Here is a 15,588-nt window from a genome sequence, read left to right on the forward strand (position 1 = left end):
TGTCTACCTCTCTGTCTGTCTGTCTGTCTGTCTGTCTGTCTTTCTCTCTCTCTCTATCTGTCTCTCGGTTGGTCGGTCGGTGGGTCTGGATTCCCCCTCACTGTGACTGAACTGAGAGAATGATCCAAACTTGAGTTGTTTTTCTATTTCATCATCAGAGAGAGGTAGATGGTATTCTGGCTCAGTGTGGTTGCTGACTGACGTGACCAGAAGAATATAAACAGAAAATAATACAACAGAATAGAACCAACCAAGTGACAATAATAGGTCTAATTCACCCTCTTTGTCTGTTATTAGTGTGAGAAGTCTATTTCCGACATGTTGCGGTGTCTTCATGTTTGTGTCATTCTCAGCAGGGTTGTTTTTGAATGTTAGGAAAGATGGAAGGATGGCAGTGGACAGACACCCTTAGCGTTATACCGCTGGTATGTGGGCACTGAGAGGTAGCTGCTTGTAGGCAGGTCTACTGTAGTCTAATGAATCTACTGCACTGATTCAGAAGTTGACGGTTTACGCTGCTGTGGTATTCGCTCTCGTGGCAGGCAGGACTGCTATTCTTTTCTCGCGGATTTCATTTATTTCATTGGCTTCTTCGGCGAAAGCGCTCCAGTGCTGTTGATAGGCTATTTTCAGTCTGATATTATATCCTAGACATATGATTGGTGGACTTTCTTGTGAGCGATCTTTAACAAACGGATGCTACGACTATCCGGGGGTGAATCACATCCCACTGGTTACTGTCCCTGTCAGTCTGTACACTCTCTCTTGCGATTGGTGTTATGACAGCGCGGTGGACCTGCCCAGTCGTACCTGTCTCGTTGTGAGAGGCTGAGCTCTCTTCCTGGTCCTGCTATCCTCCGTGCTCCCGCCCTACCATCAACTTCCAAGGAGGAACCACTAGTCGGGTCGCGCGTGCTACTGCAACCCCGGCTGCTATGTGACTCCATCGGGGGAACTTGGTTTTGAATTAGAGGTCCGGTTATACCAAGGATAGGGTTCTGGTGCACCGTAGGTCATTGGAAGTAAAACGAGAGGTGCAGATAGGGTGTGAGGGGCTTCGACAGTGGCGCGTGGCAGTAGGGGGGGATTTCTCTCTTTCCTATCCGATCTGCCTATAACGGGGTCTGACGTAGAATATGGCGGAACATCACTCCGTTTCAGATAGCAAGCGTAAAGCTTCTGCCGCGAATATTGGAGCTTCGTTCTCCGGGAATGGACGGACCAGTCCAGCGGGGAGCGTCGGTAACAGTCCAGCGGGGGCTCTCTCCACCGCGATAGTTCAGCCGGCAGGGTGGCAGTCTTTACTGTCGTTCACCATCCTGTTTCTGGCCTGGATTGCTGGTTTCAGTGCCAGGCTCTTCGCTGTCATCCGCTTTGAGAGCATCATTCACGAGTTTGACCCTTGGTGAGTAAACAGGAACACGACATTCTGGCCTGCAGTAGACTTTAGATCATTAACATCGATAATGGAGAATGTAGCCAAAATATGTTGCTATAATTGATCTAGCGCTGATATCGTTTTTGGCAAAACAGCAGACGGAGGAGCAGTGCAACATTGTATCAACTCAGCCACGCACTTAGCCTTTTGTAGTAGTTCCAGTGTGATGATGCGTTGTAGCAATAACTGTGTGTAAACATAGCGACTGTGCCTGTCGGAGTGGGGCAGAGCGTGCGTCTTCATAAAGAGGACAACGACAATGGTGCGGTGTGAGTGACACAGCGGATTGAACCCGGAAAGAAGAAGCTGTAGCCTATAGCCTAGCTAGCCTATATGCGTTTCCTCATTTATTATCCAACTGTTTGGCAAGATCTTACACAACAACTAGACTTTTACTGTTCGCGTTTTCTTCCAGGATAAGCTATTCGGCCATAAGCAGAAATATGCATTTTGACATGTATAACATGACGGATGTCTATAGGCAACTCTCAGTTTAAACAATGGCCAGGCCTGCCGTCTGTCCATTCATCAAATAGCTGACACCTGCTGTGGTCAAAAGCAGTGCACTACATGGGGAATAGGGTGCCATACATGGGGAATAGGGTGCCATTTGGGTGAAACAGTCTGCTAGAAAGAGGAGCATAATTAATTTAGCCTATACTATTGGCATTACAATAGGAATTATACCTACATGATGACACTGAAAGGACCTGTTGTAGAGAACTAGGAAATCATCAGTGAGACCAATGCATCCTCCTCATATGAGAGGAGACAGAGAGACCAATGCATCCTCCTCATATGAGAGGAGACAGACCAATGCATCCTCCTCATATGAGAGGAGACAGACCAATGCATCCTCCTCATATGAGAGGAGACAGAGAGACCAATGCATCCTCCTCATATGAGAGGAGACAGACCAATGCATCCTCCTCATATGAGAGGAGACAGACCAATGCATCCTCCTCATATGAGAGGAGACAGAGAGACCAATGCATCCTCCTCATATGAGAGGAGACAGACCAATGCATCCTCCTCATATGAGAGGAGACAGACCAATGCATCCTCCTCATATGAGAGGAGACAGAGAGACCAATGCATCCTCCTCATATGAGAGGAGACAGACCAATGCATCCTCCTCATATGAGAGGAGACAGACCAATGCATCCTCCTCATATGAGAGGAGACAGACCAATGCCTCCTCCTCATATGAGAGTTGGCAGACCAACGCATCCTCCTCATATGAGCGGAGATAGTGTGAAAGGCTATTGCCAAGCGAAAGCCAGCGTTGCATCATCTGTTGACAGTGTTGGTGTTATTTTAGAATGACCACTATGGAATAAACATAGTTTCATGTCAACCATTTGATGGAGGTGAAGAAGAGAGGAAAGAAAAAGACTAATCATATTCTCTCCAGACCTTTACCAGCTCCCTGTTCTATTACACCTGCATTACACCTGCATTACACCTGCATTACACCTGTATTACACCTGCATTACACCTGCATTACACCTGTATTACACCTGCATTACACCTGCATTACACCTGCATTACACCTGTATTACACCTGCATTACACCTGCATTACACCTGCATTACACCTGCATTACACCTGCATTACTATAGGAACCAACCTACACTACACCGAGTACAATATGCATGTGAGGTTAGCTTTTGGTTAGGTTGGAGTTGGACACAAAGAAACATATTACTACATATTACATGTGGGGATTGTTTTAACCTTTGGTGCCGTGTCTCCTCTCCATTATCGTTCCTTTGGTGGTGCCTGCTGACTGACTAACTAGCATAGTCTCTCATACAGAGAGCAGAGAGGAAACCCGGTCAACTAACATCACCGTTTCCCTGTTTCTGGTGTTTGTGATGCTCTTTTAATGATGACATGTGGGCCTAGGTCTTCATATTCCCTCAGGGAGGATGGACGAATGGGACGTCTTAATACCCAGACAGCGGTGGGTCTTGGCAGGGCAGCAGGGGGACTGTGGTGTTCATTAGAACCAACCAAAGTAGAAAACCGGAGCGTTTTGCTGTTGCAGACTTTGAAAAGTCCAGACACCAGCCTGTGTTGTTATCTTCTCTAAATGTCTGCAGAAGTGATTATCTATTGAGGCACCTCGCAAGTGTTCCAGTCAGACAACATGGGTGGTGTGTTAGTGTTCCAGTCAGACAACATGGGTGTTGTGTTAGTGTTCCAGTCAGACAACATGGTTGGTGTGTTAGTGTTCCAGTCAGACAACATGGGTGGTGTGTTAGTGTTCCAGTCAGACAACATGGTTGGTGTGTTAGTGTTCCAGTCAGACAACATGGGTGGTGTGTTAGTGTTCCAGTCAGACAACATGGGTGGTGTGTTAGTGTTCCAGTCAGACAACATGGGTGGTGTGTTAGTGTTCCAGTCAGACAACATGGGTGGTGTGTTAGTGTTCCAGTCAGACAACATGGTTGGTGTGTTAGTGTTCCAGTCAGACAACATGGTGGTGTGTTAGTGTTCCAGTCAGACAACATGGGTGGTGTGTTAGTGTTCCAGTCAGACAACATGGTTGGTGTGTTAGTGTTCCAGTCAGACAACATGGTGGTGTGTTAGTGTTCCAGTCAGACAACATGGGTGGTGTGTTAGTGTTCCAGTCAGACAACATGGTTGGTGTGTTAGTGTTCCAGTCAGACAACATGGTGGTGTGTTAGTGTTCCAGTCAGACAACATGGTTGGTGTGTTAGTGTTCCATAATGAATAGGAATCTAATCTAGAAAGGATGTATTTCTTTTTGTCTCCTTGACTGATTAGATTTTCTTTCTTTTACTCCAGTTGTAATTGTTCTCTTGTTTGGTGAATAATGGAATGTGATGAGTGTTTGAAAGAGAGGCAGGCAGAAAGATGTGAAATGTGGGTTGCTTTAAAATAATACAATGCAAGCTTGTTCTCTGGCCTGGCTGAGGTCATGAACAATCCAACCTCGGTGTTGTGTTGGTGGGTCAGTCAATAACCTGTGTGTGTGTGTGTGTGTGTGGCCTGTAGGACCTCAGTGTGTAGATGGTGCGGTCAGTAGACATTGTTAGTGGGTTAGCAGTGTTGATACAGAGCTGCTCCTGCCTGAAACATAACAACGCTGACTGTGTGGGAGCAGGTCCTCAATAGAGGTCAAGTTCCAGAATGCCTGTGGTGTAGATTACATAAACTTGAGTATTGTCCATCCCCTATGTCATCTTTTTTCTAAGTCATCTTTTTGAAGGTATTTTTTGAGTGTGGGCCTAGTGTGTTGTTGTGTATTCTGGAGTCCCCATGGTTTAGACATCAACTAAGAACCCTTGGGAGGGTGGGAGGAGTCCCCAGGGTGGGAGGAGTCCCCAGGGTGGGAGGAGTCCCCATGGGTTAGACATCAACAGGGGCTCTGGTCAAAAGTAGTGCACTATATAGGGAATAGGGTGCTATTTGGGAGGTAGAAAGGGTTTTACTGCAGAGAGAAATGTCATGGAAGTTAAGGTCGGGTCTAGAGCTGTGAGGGGCAGAAACTGTCTCTCTCTCCCCTCTCTCTCTCTCTCCCCTCTCTCTCTCTCCCCCCTCTCTCTCTCTCTCCCCCTCTCTCTCTCCCCCTCTCTCTCTCCCCCTCTCTCTCTCTCTCTCTCCCCTCTCTCTCTCTCTCTCTCCTCTCTCTCTCTCTCTCTCTCTCTCTCTCTCTCTCTCTCTCTCTCTCTCTCTCTCTCCCTCCTCCTCCTCTCCCCCTCTCTCTCTCCCCCTCTCTCTCTCTCCCCCTCTCTCTCTCTCTCCCCCTCTCTCTTTCTCTCTCTCTCCCTCCCTCCCTCCCCATCTTCTCCAATTCGATGACTAACTACTCAGAGTAACTGCCTCCATGTTGACTGTGTTCTCTACTGCACATTGTCACATTGCATTTTCGCTCTCTTGGAATGCTTGTTGGTCAGAGTACAGTTTCCCCCCCTGCCTGCTTCCAATGAGATCAGTGTGTGTGTGAGTAAGTGGAGAGGATTTGTCACAGTTCATTTAGACTGTAAACTGATGAGGCCTAGTAAAAGACTAGCTTGATGCTCTCTCTGCTCTTCTGTTCTGTAGGGTCTAGGAGTGGACAGACAGACTAGCTTGATGCTCTCTCTGCTCTTCTGTTCTGTAGGGTCTAGGAGTGGACAGACAGACTAGCTTGATGCTCTCTCTGCTCTTCTGTTCTGTAGGGTCTAGGAGTGGACAGACAGACTAGCTTGATGCTCTCTGCTCTTCTGTTCTGTAGGGTCTAGGAGTGGACAGACAGACTAGCTTGCTGCTCTCTCTGCTCTTCTGTTCTGTAGGGTCTAGGAGTGGACAGACAGACTAGCTTGCTGCTCTCTCTGCTCTTCTGTTCTGTAGGGTCTAGGAGTGGACAGACAGACTAGCTTGATGCTCTCTGCTCTTCTGTTCTGTAGGGTCTAGGAGTGGACAGACAGACTAGCTTGATGCTCTCTCTGCTCTTCTGTTCTGTAGGGTCTAGGAGTGGACAGACAGACTAGCTTGATGCTCTCTGCTCTTCTGTTCTGTAGGGTCTAGGAGTGGACAGACAGACTAGCTTGCTGCTCTCTCTGCTCTTCTGTTCTGTAGGGTCTAGGAGTGGACAGACAGACTAGCTTGCTGCTCTCTCTGCTCTTCTGTTCTGTAGGGTCTAGGAGTGGACAGACAGACTAGCTTGATGCTCTCTGCTCTTCTGTTCTGTAGGGTCTAGGAGTGGACAGACAGACTAGCTTGATGCTCTCTCTGCTCTTCTGTTCTGTAGGGTCTAGGAGTGGACAGACAGACTAGCTTGATGCTCTCTGCTCTTCTGTTCTGTAGGGTCTAGGAGTGGACAGACAGACTAGCTTGATGCTCTCTGCTCTTCTGTTCTGTAGGGTCTAGGAGTGGACAGACAGACTAGCTTGATGCTCTCTCTGCTCTTCTGTTCTGTAGGGTCTAGGAGTGGACAGACAGACTAGCTTGATGCTCTCTCTGCTCTTCTGTTCTGTAGGGTCTAGGAGTGGACAGACAGACTAGCTTGCTGCTCTCTCTGCTCTTCTGTTCAGGCTGGGCCTGGCCCACCCATGGCTGCACCCCTGCCCAGTCATGTGAAATCCATAGATTAGGGCCTAATGAGTTTATTTCAATTGACTGATTTCCTTCTATGTACTGTAACTCAGTAAAATATTTAAAATTGTTGTGTGTTGCATTTACATTTTTGTTCAGTATAATTTATTATCCTAATTAACATTCAGCCTTGCCTCTCTCTCAGGCAGATTCATATTGTAATGTGACAACAAAACAACATGATGAATATTTATCATTCAAGATGACATATTTGTTCCACTTTGATAATTAGCCCAGAAAGGAAAATAGCTTGTTTATTTTTCTCGGTCAATTAAACAATAAAAAGTGTGGTGGATCTGGAATGGAAATGTCATGTTTTATCATTAGAAGGCAGTTCAAGGCTGGCTGGCTGGCTGGCTGGCTGGCTGGCTGGCTGGCTGGCTGGCTGGCTGGCTGGCTGGCTGGCTGGCTCGCTCGCTCGCTCACCGGCTCACCTAGACTGACTCTAGCCTGGTCCCAGATCTGTTTGTGGTGGGAACAGGCTAGATTGACTCTACTCTAGCCTGCTCCCAGATCTGTTTGTGGTGGGAACAGGCTAGATTGACTCTACTCTAGCCTGGTCCCAGATCTGTTTGTGGTGGGAACAGGCTAGATTGACTCTACTCTAGCCTGGTCCCAGATCTGTTTGTGGTGGGAACAGGCTAGATTGACTCTACTCTAGCCTGGTCCCAGATCTGTTTGTGGTGGGGAACAGGCTAGATTGACTCTACTCTAGCCTGGTCCCAGATCTGTTTGTGGTGGGAACAGGCTAGATTGACTCTACTCTAGCCTGGTCCCAGATCTGTTTGTGGTGGGAACAGGCTAGATTGACTCTACTCTAGCCTGGTCCCAGATCTGTTTGTGGTGGGAACAGGCTAGATTGACTCTACTCTAGCCTGGTCCCAGATCTGTTTGTGGTGGGAACAGGCTAGATTGACTCTACTCTAGCCTGGTCCCAGATCTGTTTGTGGTGGGAACAGGCTAGATTGACTCTACTCTAGCCTGGTCCCAGATCTGTTGTGGTGGGAACAGGCTAGATTGACTCTACTCTAGCCTGGTCCCAGATCTGTTTGTGGTGGGAACAGGCTAGATTGACTCTACTCTAGCCTGGTCCCAGATCTGTTTGTGGTGGGAACAGGCTAGATTGACTCTACTCTAGCCTGGTCCCAGATCTGTTTGTGGTGGGAACAGGCTAGATTGACTCTACTCTAGCCTGGTCCCAGATCTGTTTGTGGTGGGAACAGGCTAGATTGACTCTACTCTAGCCTGGTCCCAGATCTGTTTGTGGTGGGAACAGGCTAGACTGCCTCTACTCTGCATAGGACTGCTTATCATTCACTGGACCAGCAAATTTAGAACGAGACAGAGTTATTATGAAGGCCTCTCTCTCTTTGATGTTTCCCCATGTCTAGAGAATACATATACAGTATTAGAGACATGTAGAACACATATACAGTATTAGAGACATGTAGAACACATATACAGTATTAGAGAGACATGTAGAACACATATACAGTATTAGAGAGACATGTAGAACACATATACAGTATTAGAGAGACATGTAGAACACATATACAGTATTAGAGAGACATGTAGAACACATATACAGTATTAGAGAGACATGTAGAACACATATACAGTATTAGAGAGACATGTAGAACACATATACAGTATTACTTATTTTGTCTTGCCCATTCACCCTCTGAAGGGCACACATACACAATCCATGTCTAAATTGCCTCAAGGCTTAAAAGTCCTTCTTTAACCTGTCTCCTCCCCTTCATCTACACTGATTTAAAGTGGATTTAACAAGTGACATCAATAAGGGATCATAGCTTTAACCTGGGTTCACCTGGTCAGTCTATATCATGGAAAGAGCTTCATGTTTTGTACACTCAGTGTACCTCTCTCTCTCTCTCTCTCTCTCTCTCTCTCTCTCTCTCTCTCTCTCTCTCTCTCTCTCTCTCTCTCTCTCTCTCTCTCTCTCTCTCTCTCTCTCTCTCGTTGGATACAGTACATAGATGAGCTCTTATAACCCCTCTCTCTGATAGCTATATATTATTCAGGCTTTCTGCTTTCTGCTGAGTGATGATGTGGGACTGCTCTGGTCCAGCCTACAGTAAAGAGAGAGACCGTCCGTCCCAAATGGCACCCTGATCCCTTTACGGTGCCCTCCTTTTGACCCTGGTCCATAGGGTGCTGCTGTATGCATGAAGGGAACAGGGTGCCATTTGGGGGACACACACTTAGTGTAGCCACGGTAACATCAAGACCCTACTGTAGCTACGATAAACAGGCTCCAGAATCTTTAATAGGCCTCCTCATCTTTCCATTGAATGGACCCAGGTTTTATAGAGGGCCTAGCGGAGGAGAGGGGAGGGAGAGGAGGATGGTTTTATAGAGGGCCTTGCGGAGGAGAGGGGAGGGAGAGGAGGATGGTTTTATAGAGGGCCTAGCGGAGGAGAGGGGAGGGAGAGGAGGATGGTTTTATAGAGGGCCTAGCGGAGGAGAGGAGGATGGTTTTATAGAGGGCCTAGCGGAGGAGAGGGGAGGGAGAGGAGGATGGTTTTATAGAGGGCCTAGCGGAGGAGAGAGGGGAGGGTGAGGAGGATGGTTTTATAGAGGGCCTAGCGGAGGAGAGGGGAGGGAGAGGAGGATGGTTTTATAGAGGGCCTAGCGGAGGAGAGGGGAGGGAGAGGAGGATGGTTTTATAGAGGGCCTAGCGGAGGAGAGGGGAGGGAGAGGAGGATGGTTTTATAGAGGGCCTAGCGGAGGAGAGGGGAGGGAGAGGAGGATGGTTTTATAGAGGGCCTAGCGGAGGAGAGGGGAGGGAGAGGAGGATGGTTTTATAGAGGGCCTAGCGGAGGAGAGGGGAGGGAGAGGAGGATGGTCTTCAGGCCAGAGCTCTAGTGATGAGGGAGGTGAAATAACTCAGTTGAATGAGATCGAACGCTGAAGCGTAGAGCCAGACTTCAACCTTTACACCACTAAAGTGTTAAAGACAACAGCAGCTGCAAAATAAGCAGCTTCATGTGCATGATTGGATAGATGACAGAGTAGAAGACATAAATATGATTGGATAGATGACAGAGTAGAAGACATAAATATGATTGGATAGATGAGTATAAACCATAAATATGATTGGATAGATGAGTATAAACCATAAATATGATTGGATAGATGAGTATAAACCATAAATATGATTGGATAGATGACAGAGTATAAACCATAAATATGATTGGATAGATGAGTATAAACCATAAATATGATTGGATAGATGAGTATAAACCATAAATATGATTGGATAGATGAGTATAAACCATAAATATGATTGGATAGATGAGTATAAACCATAAATATGATTGGATAGATGAGTATAAACCATAAATATGATTGGATAGATGAGTATAAACCATAAATATGATTGGATAGATGAGTATAAACCATAAATATGATTGGATAGATGAGTATAAACCATAAATATGATTGGATAGATGACAGAGTATAAACCATAAATATGATTGGATAGATGAGTATAAACCATAAATATGATTGGATAGATGACAGAGTATAAACCATAAATATGATTGGATAGATGAGTATAAACCATAAATATGATTGGATAGATGAGTATAAACCATAAATATGATTGGATAGATGACAGAGTATAAACCATAAATATGATTGGATAGATGACAGAGTATAAACCATAAATATGATTGGATAGATGAGTATAAACCATAAATATGATTGGATAGATGACAGAGTATAAACCATAAATATGATTGGATAGATGACAGAGTATAAACCATAAATATGATTGGATAGATGACAGAGTATAAACCATAAATATGATTGGATAGATGACAGAGTATAAACCATAAATATGATTGGATAGATGACAGACTATAAATCATAAATATGATTGGATAGATGAGTATAAACCATAAATATGATTGGATAGATGACAGAGTATAAACCATAAATATGATTGGATAGATGACAGACTATAAATCATAAATATGATTGGATAGATGAGTATAAATCATAAATATGATTGGATAGATGACAGAGTATAAATCATAAATATGATTGGATAGATGAGTATAAACCATAAATATGATTGGATAGATGACAGAGTATAAACCATAAATATGATTGGATAGATGAGTATAAACCATAAATATGATTGGATAGATGACAGAGTATAAACCATAAATATGATTGGATAGATGACAGAGTATAAACCATAAATATGATTGGATAGATGAGTATAAACCATAAATATGATTGGATAGATGAGTATAAACCATAAATATGATTGGATAGATGAGTATAAACCATAAATATGATTGGATAGATGACAGAGTATAAACCATAAATATGATTGGATAGATGAGTATAAACCATAAATATGATTGGATAGATGAGTATAAACCATAAATATGATTGGATAGATGAGTATAAACCATAAATATGATTGGATAGATGACAGAGTATAAATCATAAATATGATTGGATAGATGAGTATAAACCATAAATATGATTGGATAGATGACAGAGTATAAACCATAAATATGATTGGATAGATGACAGAGTATAAACCATAAATATGATTGGATAGATGAGTATAAACCATAAATATGATTGGATAGATGACAGAGTATAAACCATAAATATGATTGGATAGATGAGTATAAATCATAAATATGATTGGATAGATGACAGAGTATAAACCATAAATATGATTGGATAGATGACAGAGTATAAACCATAAATATGATTGGATAGATGAGTATAAACCATAAATATGATTGGATAGATGAGTATAAACCATAAATATGATTGGATAGATGAGTATAAACCATAAATATGATTGGATAGATGACAGAGTATAAACCATAAATATGATTGGATAGATGAGTATAAACCATAAATATGATTGGATAGATGAGTATAAACCATAAATATGATTGGATAGATGACAGACTATAAATCATAAATATGATTGGATAGATGAGTATAAACCATAAATATGATTGGATAGATGAGTATAAACCATAAATATGATTGGATAGATGAGTATAAACCATAAATATGATTGGATAGATGAGTATAAACCATAAATATGATTGGATAGATGACAGACTATAAATCATAAATATGATTGGATAGATGAGTATAAACCATAAATATGATTGGATAGATGACAGAGTAGAAGACATAAATATGATTGGATCAAATCAAATGTTATTTGTCACATACACGTGTTTAGCAGATGTTATAGCGGGTGTAGTGAAATGCTTGTGCTTCTAGCTCCGACAGTGCAGTAATATCTAACAAGTAATATCTAACAATTTCACAACATATACCCAATACACACAAATCTAGTAAGGAATGGAATTTAAGAATATATACATATATGGACAAGCAATGACAGAGCGGCATGGACTAAGATACAGTAGAATATTATAGAATAGAATACAGTATATACATATGAGATGAGTAGTGCAAGATATGTAAACATTATTAAAGTGACTAGTGTTCCATTTCTTAAAGTGGCCAGTGATTTCAATAGGCAGCAGCAGCCTCTAATGTGCTAGTGATGGCTATTTAACAGTCTGATGGCCTTGAGATAGAAGCTGTTTTTCATTTTCTCGGTCCCAGCTTTGATGCACCTGTACTGACCTCGCCTTCTGGATGATAGCGGGGTGAACAGGCAGTGGCTCGGGTGGTTGATGTCCTTGATGATATTTTTGGCCTTCCTGTGACATCGGGTGCTGTAGGTGTCTTGGAGGGCGGGTAGTTTGCCCCCGGTAATGGTTTCGGCAGACCGCATCACCCTCTGGAGAGCCCTGCGGTTGTGGGCGGTGCAGTTGCCGTACCAGGCGGTGATACAGCCCGACAGGATGCTCTCAATTGTGTATCTGTAAAAGTTTGTGAGGGTTTTGGGTGCCAAAAAAATTATACATAAAAAAACTAAATACCGCAAAGTTTCCTTAGAGCTAGTCGCAATGACAGAGTAGAAGTCATAAATATGATTAGTGACATAATAAAGTACAACATGGCTGCCAGAGTAAACACTTCAGCCATATCAGACCATCCATGTTCACAACACATCCTTTATCTGTAAGACACCCTGAGGGAGGGAGGGAGGGATGGAGAGATGAGAGGGTGGAGCTAGGGAGGGATGGAGAGATGAGAGGGTGGAGCTAGGGAGGGATGGAGAGATGAGAGGGTGGAGCTAGGGAGGGATGGAGAGATGAGAGGGTGGGAGCTAGGGAGGGATGGAGAGATGAGAGGGTGGAGCTAGGGAGGGATGGAGAGATGAGAGGAATGGATGGAGGGATCTAGGGAGGGATGGAGAGATGAGAGGAATGGATGGAGTGAGGGAGGGATGGAGAGGTGAGAGTAGGGCTGGGCGTTACGGCCAACATATCATATCATGGTATAAAAAAATAAAAGATAAAACTGTATGACAGTATTTGACGGTATTTGATGTATTTGAATAATAAAAGTTGTACATGTGCTTTATGGTTAGTGCCTTAGGGTGGCAACACACACATTCTAACTGATTTCATTGGGTCTTGTATGCACTCACTAACTGTAAGTCGCTCTGGATAAGAGCGTCTGCTAAATGACTAAAATGTAAAAATGTAAATGTCTTTCTCTATTCTCATTGTTTTATACTGTTCAATTCAACGTCAACCAAAAATAATTTTCTGCATTTTCAGAAATGTTTGCTTTTCCTGCACTCATTTGAGATAATTTCCACACTGCCACAGAGGGCTGCACGATATTGGCAAAAAATCTAGGCCTTATTTTTAACCAAATGTTGCAATTGCGATTTGACTTGCGATTTAGAGCAAAACACTTGGGTGAACTGTTGGAGTCATGGAAATAGAATGATTATTCTAATTCTATAGCTAGACTATCATAGTGGGCACTTTGATTACAGTGTTGTTTGACATGACAACGAATGAAAATGCCAGGGAGGAACCTGTGACCGGATAGGAACCAAAAGTGTTGATAAGTGTTTCCTAGGGGACCCTATAATCTTTGGCTACATTGAATGTTCTCTTAGCTACTTCATGTCGCTAACGTAGTCATGCTTTGCGTATTCCAATTTCATTTAGAAGATACTGTTGCACAAACAACATGCTTTTATGTCTAAACCATCACTGGTATGATCAGACTGTATAGCTAATTACTTTTGCTCTGACTCAGTACATTTATTAGCTAGCTAGCCAGCCAGCTAACTAGCTATTAGCATTAGCGGCTAACATGATTTAGGCCCAACTCGCTAAGAAAAGACAAACTAGCTGTTTGCAGATGTAAGAAACACAAACTAATAGTGTAATTATAGAACGCTAGTGGATTTATATTAAGAAGCAAAGTGGAAATGGCATCGTTGTCATCAACATTGTTACATGTGCTGCTTTGACCATGCTGACTAAACGCAAATGTCTCCTGGTCGAGGAACAACCAATGCACTCCTTGAGTGACAGGGGGCGGGGCTAGGTCTGTGTGGGAAGCGTCAGAGAGAGAGCGAGAGAGAGAGCGAGAGAGCGAGAGAGCGAGAGAGCGAGAGAGAGAGAGAGAGAGAGAGAGAGAGAGAGAGAGAGAGAGAGAGAGAGAGAGAGAGAGAGAGAGAGAGAGAGAGAGAGAGAGAGAGAGAGAGAGAGAGAGAGAGAGAGAGAGAGAGAGAGAGAGAGAGAGAGAGAGAGAGAGAGAGAGAGAGAGAGAGAGAGAGAGAGAGAGAGAGAGAGGAGAGAGATTACTCAAGTAGCGAAAGTAAACTATAAAAATGGACGTTACACACTGCGTATCACATTTAACAAACCAAACATTCAAATACTGTTATAGAAGGTAAAGTAAAAACCCAAACCGGTCCATGAATCAATACCGGTATATCGTAAAATACGGTGTACCGCCCAGCCCTAGATGAGAGGAATGAATGAGCGAGGGAGGAAAGAGAGGTGATGAAGGGATGTAAGCAGCAGCTGGTTGTGTTGTGAAGGAGGCTGCTGGAAAAGTCCTCATTAAATCATCCTCATTATTGCAGTAGTGATCTCAGCCAGAGCCCAACATACTGTAGTCAGTAGTATAGCCCCACTGATGAGCACCTTGAGTCAGCCAGAGGCTAACAGACTCTCTAGGGCAGTGGTGGTTCTCAGCCCACTCCATCTTCTATCTCACTGCTTCTTAACCTTTTTGTGCCAGGGACCAGCTAGCGATGCTAGATCTTCCTCCTTGGTCTTTCCTCCAGTTTACAGTAAAACTAGAGGAGGCCAACATACTAGTACAGCCCCACTGAGCACCCTGAGTAAGGCAGAGTTGAGAGAGAGAGAGAGAGAGAGAGAGAGAGAGGCCAGGGTAACCAGAGATTATTATATCTCTGTGTGTGCGTCCCAAATGGCACCCTATTCCCTAGGCTATATAGTGCACTACTTGGCTCCTATTAGACTCCGATCCAGACAGACGGTCAAAAGTAGTGCACTATATAGGGAGCCATTTGGGACGCACCCTATGGCCTACCCTCTAGCTAGCACCACTCTCATGCCGCCTCCACAAGATCTCTGGAAGACTAAGAACGTCAAGACAGACAGGCAGACAGGCAGAGAGACAGACAGGCAGAGAGAAAGACAGGCTCAGCTCTAATTGACCTTTTTACTCTGATATAACTCCAAAGCGACATACAGTCATGTGTGCATACATTTTTGTGTATGGGTGGTCCCGGGGATCGAACCCACTACCCTGGCGTTACAAGCGCCATGCTCTACCAGCTGAGCTACAGAGGACCACTCAATGTAGCCATTCTCTGGCTGTGGTTCAATGTGGAGAGTACTGAAGCAGGACTATCATTCCATAGCAGTTTGACAGTCGCATTTCTTTCACTCAGTCATTTTCTGCCATTTCTTGGGGATTCATGATTAACCAGTGGAAGCAATACACATTTTTAACCACTGTTCTGAACTAATTTATACCAAACGTTTTAGGGTCCAAACACAGATCGGCTGGTTATATATACAGTGGGGGAAAAAATTATTTAGTCAGCCACCAAT

At 43.9% G+C, this 15,588-nt stretch overlaps 1 protein-coding gene across 1 annotated transcript in view; it reads left to right on the forward strand.

Moving 5' to 3' along the window:
• The first annotated feature begins 842 nt into the window (after positions 1 to 842).
• Positions 843 to 15,588, forward strand: part of LOC121542584 (dolichyl-diphosphooligosaccharide--protein glycosyltransferase subunit STT3B-like) — a 71,307-nt gene continuing 56,561 nt past the window's right edge. Inside the window, exon 1 of the mRNA XM_045218356.1 lies at positions 843 to 1,405. Coding sequence (XP_045074291.1) covers positions 1,137 to 1,405 — 269 coding nt within the window. The 5' untranslated portion in view covers positions 843 to 1,136. The remainder of the gene's footprint in view (positions 1,406 to 15,588) is intronic.

This window comes from Coregonus clupeaformis, unplaced genomic scaffold, assembly GCF_020615455.1.
Source record: "Coregonus clupeaformis isolate EN_2021a unplaced genomic scaffold, ASM2061545v1 scaf1522, whole genome shotgun sequence".
Taxonomy (NCBI): domain Eukaryota; kingdom Metazoa; phylum Chordata; class Actinopteri; order Salmoniformes; family Salmonidae; genus Coregonus; species Coregonus clupeaformis.